We start from the raw sequence: 4,778 nt of genomic DNA on the forward strand, positions 1-4,778 counted from the left end.
CCTCTGTTGGACCAAGCAGATGTTTAGTCAGAACAAAAAGGGAATTTCCTGTTTTAAAGTCGGTTATTTGCTCGAGCCAGAATGGCTATTTCCCAGTTTCCAGTCTAAGATAAGCGAACAGCTTCATATTTACCGAACAGACGCGAGAGAGATATCGATCACAGATCAATGTTCACAGATCCACATTTGATAATAACAGCCAGCTACTCCTTTACCAAAACATTAAATGCTGATTAAAATTCTTCAACATGTTGATCCAGATCAATAAATGTAGAGATTGTCAATAGAATTAAAATAATATTTTAATCAATCATATAGAACAAATTAAAAAAATTTAAAGTGCTGCCAACCATGCTTATTGAGCTTACACAACAAGGCTGCCCTTTTCTAACAGATCACAGCATCAACTATGGTGGTAATAGGTAGTGACAATGTGCACAGTGACATGTTTTGACTCAATCACGTCACTTTTGATAACATGGAATAAATCTCTGAAATGTAAATGACTCATCGCCTTTGTTGGTGGGGAAATGCTCTGGATTGTTCTTCCTGTACTTCCCAGTTTGTAGACACATTCAAAAGCATGTACAATGTTTTTTTTTCGATTTTTTAAAATATTTGATTCACCAGGAAATCAGTTCCCTAGAAAGGAGAGATTCCTCTACGCTTGTTTACGCTCTATGTAGTTAATGTGGTTTTTTTAAGAATATAAATAGGCTATTTAAAAAAAAAAAAATCTATAAAAAACCCCAAAACACTTGCTGGGCAGTAACATCTACATTATTTTCACGTTAATACACACACAAAAACTAAAAAACAACAACAAAAAACCCCAAACACAACAAAACAAGAAGCTTAATGCGCCATTTTAGCTTTTTATACAGTGGTAAAACCTCAGAGGTAGAAAAAGTATGAAAATCATTGAGAACTTTAACAAAACCAAACAAAGCACACAAGAGCTCCCAAACTCTATAAACTGAAAAAAAATGAAACTGCAGACACAACTGAGAGAAAAGTCTTAAAACATGAGTTACAAAAACAAACGGAAAACACACAAAAACACACATCGTGGGTAGGTTCCTCCTTGGTGACGGTACAAACGTGGCCCAGTGGCAGCTATAGCTTTTTGCTAACCAAGAGATGGATGAGACGGGGTTAAATGCTGGACACAATGTGAGGCTTTGTTGCATGAGAAGCTCTGTTACTGATCGGCTCTGGGTTCAAACAGCCACAAGGCCGTAAGGTAAAACACCTGACCTAAAACCATATTAGCTTTTCAATACTGCATCTAGTTGATAAAATGCATTAAGTTAAGTTAGATCAAATCACTTTTCATTACTTTTCACCTGTGTATGTGTCAAATATGTGAACACTAATTTACATAGTGTTGTTTGCTCACTGTGGTTTGATACTTTTGGACATTTTCTTTCTTTAGATTTCATCACTCGTCCCAGAGGAATGATCAACCTTATTTCTTCTCCAGTTTGTTTGAAAACTCTCCATTTAATCATGTGGATGGCAGTATTACATGCAAGCCCAGACATGGTCCTGTTTAATCACAACCAGCTGGTCTGTGTCTGCAAAAACACGTTTACACGAGTCAAAGTGTTGCCGACCTGCATTTTGTCTCAATGACAGACTGAAATGCACTGCAGATTTGATACCACATGCCACTGATTGGATTAGCAAGCGGGCCTGGTGCGCCGTGCTAATTAAGTGTCTGGGAGAAGGTGCGCTAACGATGCACGATTACCTTCAGTTTGCAGAGAACAAATGAGGTCAAGAAGCTATCAGCGGCCATGCTACGTATACACACGTCAAAAGAACCTAAAGATGAATAGTGGCTGTGGTCAGTGTATAATAAAACCTGTCTGTTCTATTGTGTAAAATGTATAACTGCATTTGTGAAAATGTTAAAGAATTACATAAAACTCAAAGCCCATTTCATCAGAACAATCCAACATTCAATATTGTATTGAATAACATTCTCATGTTATCCCCCACTTTAAAAAAATAATTTATAGCAAAAGCTAATCAAAAGCTAATTAGCTAAACTCAACATCAATAGTTTATAGCTAGCTAGTTAGCTTATAAAATACTGTTTAATCAAGAAATATTCATCAGTTTTATTGAATATCTGTGTTATTTTTGCCATTTTTCCCAAAATGCCCATTTTCAGGAAAGTCTTAACCAGCTAACTTTAGTAGTGGTTTTTGCTAGCTTATAAAATACTATACAGGGGAGTGTAGCTATTTTGGCTGCCATGAAATAAGGGTCGTTCTACATCCTGAACAGGGAAATAAATATTTAAAATTGTGACTGAATATCGTTCCTATTTTTCACCATATTATTTTTTAAATGCCCACTTTTGGCCCAAACAAACCAGCTAACTTTAAGCAGCTGTTGTTGCTAGCTTTAGCATAGCGCATGTAATACGCAAAAAATGAAAAGACAGCGACAACCCCGGTGTTGCTTTGTCGTAAAAATGTCTACCCCTATCAAAACAGTAATAAAACAAGATTTGAATCATTAATTAATTATTTAACTTGTCAGCATCCCGCCACAAATAAAGCAAATTTATATTTCCTTTTTATAAATGTGTTAAGTACTGTATTGGATGTTGTATGTTAGGACCTGTTCTGTAATCTGTCTTTATTTCACTGCTTATTGCTCGAGATACATCTAAATGTAGTTTTCCCGCTCACAGAAATTAAACATTGCTTTTCATTAGCCCTCTTCCTTTACATATTTTATTTATGTAGCTTTCCTTTCAAAAGGACGTCGTTCCTGATCGCTTGCTATTAAACACCTGGCAACTCAGGGTTTTTACTAACACACAGTTAAGTGTCTGAGAAGTCATTCCCAGACTCATATGGATTTTCCTTATTTTTCTAATTCAAATTTTAGGGAAATCTCCAAACAATTCTTTTAACAGGAATCCTACCTGTGGACTAACGTTGTGGTTACTTGAACCCAGAGTAGCAACTGTCCATGTCTGTGACTGCGCTGTAGCTGCTGAAAGCATTTCGTACAATAGTGAGTGAGGGTTTAGACTCAGCGTCTGTGAGCATGCCCGTGTACAGAGGAGGATCTGTGCGTGACTGTGTGTTTTTGGAGTGTGTGTATTGGTAGCTCCTCTACGTCCCTTTGGGTGGGGTCCATTTTAAGGCTGTGGGGTCAATGGTCTTGCTGTTACCACGTTTGGTCTCCTTGGCCTTCCAGTCATCAATAAGGTCCTTTAAAGGAAGAAGGAAACACCCCGCAAAGTAACCCTGGTTATTAGAATCATAAACAACAACCAGCTGCTAATTGGGAGAGAGTGGCTAATCTACTAAACAGAGACAACGGCATGGCTGTGTTTCATACCTGTCTCTTTAAAACCAGGTGCTTCCCCTTCCAATATTTAAGCATCTGGAGGGACTGCAGTGTGCTGACTATATCCACCGGGTTCACTGCCGTTTCCTGGCTGATCTCTGTGAACATAAAAGTGAGAGAAACTGAGGATGAATCATCAGCAGCTTTCAAATCATTTCCCTGCATTCATTACACCCATAAAAAACATCTTTAAAAAATTCATATTTAAAAGTTTTTTTTCATTAAAATATTCCCTTCAGGTCTTCAGAAAGCTCAGATGTAACTTTACTATCTGTGGCACAGGGACACACAGAGCAGCAGAGTGGGGTGACTGAGAAGAGTCACTGTCATCACTCTGTGCGAGCTGGAGACATTTTCCTAGATTCAAAATAACAAGAAGACATTCTGAGTTCAAAAGAAAAAATACAAATAAAAGAGGACAAAAAGATGCTCAGAAGTGAAGGAACAGAGTGTTATCACTGAACCATTCACTGTTTAGTCACATTCTTCTTTATTCCGCGTGTCAAACAGATTGCACTGAAGGACGCTCGCGGTGAAGTCGTCATTTATGAAAAGTAACTCCTATCAAATACTGGCGTGTCAGTGCTTCCAACCTCCAATTAGATACACCTATGGTAGCTAGCATTTTCAAGATCCTACGTCACGTCCTTCTCAACTTTTTGCATTGACAACAGTTTCATAAAAACTTGACCTCTGACCCCTGACCTTGAGGATGAGGTCACTGAGATTCAAAGCCGTCTGAGATTTTTAGGGATACACCTAAGATATCGAACATCGTTCTCGAGTTACTGCATTCACAAACTTGGGTGTCTGTGAATATAAAACCCCACCAGCCTGTTACAGCAGAGGGGTAACAACGAAACACAATACTGGATATTGAAGTGAAATTATTGAAAACTTTAGAATACACAACGTGATGATTATAGTGCTGTTAAATGATGATGTCAATCCCATCAAATGCAAAGGATGCATAAGCACCGTGAAACAATACAAGTGTAAGCTAGTAAACAGAGGTGTGAATAACTTCAAATATTCCAAAATCCTCCATAAAGAAGGAAATACAAGCAGCATGTGAGCTGGACTGCAACATGAAGACAAGGAAAATGAATGTGTCGTGTGTTTGAGGCCGGTGTCACTCAAAGCACTGCTGTGCCTTAATGCCTTACACAGACGTGAGCGTGTGACTGCACTGTTTGTTTTTAATCACAGAAGCAGAAACGAGCAGCGCAAACAAACGCGATGCACCATGGGAGCAGGGCGTTCCTCGCTTCCTCCGAGTCACCGCTTCTTTGGCAGAAAACCACAGGGGAAGCCTCGCGTGCACCCGCCTTCATTTATCACCAGTACATTGACTCGATATGGCTGCAGTGCTCTCTGACCCATTCACAAAAGTGGCCACGCTT

General features: G+C 38.8%; 1 protein-coding gene across 4 annotated transcripts in view; it reads right to left on the reverse strand.

Moving 5' to 3' along the window:
• Window positions 1–2,551: 2,551 nt before the first annotated feature.
• Window positions 2,552–4,778, reverse strand: part of LOC102192107 (histone acetyltransferase KAT7-like) — a 15,120-nt gene continuing 12,893 nt past the window's right edge. For all 4 annotated transcript variants that reach the window (XM_013907870.1, XM_013907869.1, XM_005754442.2 and 1 more), the window contains exons 14-15: window positions 3,367–3,473; window positions 2,552–3,236 (exon numbers count right to left, since the gene is read on the reverse strand). In XM_013907870.1, the coding sequence (XP_013763324.1) occupies window positions 3,138–3,236; window positions 3,367–3,473 (206 nt within the window). In that variant the 3' untranslated portion in view covers window positions 2,552–3,137. The remainder of the gene's footprint in view (window positions 3,237–3,366; window positions 3,474–4,778) is intronic.

The sequence above is a fragment of the Pundamilia nyererei genome, unplaced genomic scaffold (genome assembly GCF_000239375.1).
Source record: "Pundamilia nyererei isolate P.nyererei 1_Seehausen unplaced genomic scaffold, PunNye1.0 scaffold00567, whole genome shotgun sequence".
NCBI lineage: Eukaryota > Metazoa > Chordata > Actinopteri > Cichliformes > Cichlidae > Pundamilia > Pundamilia nyererei.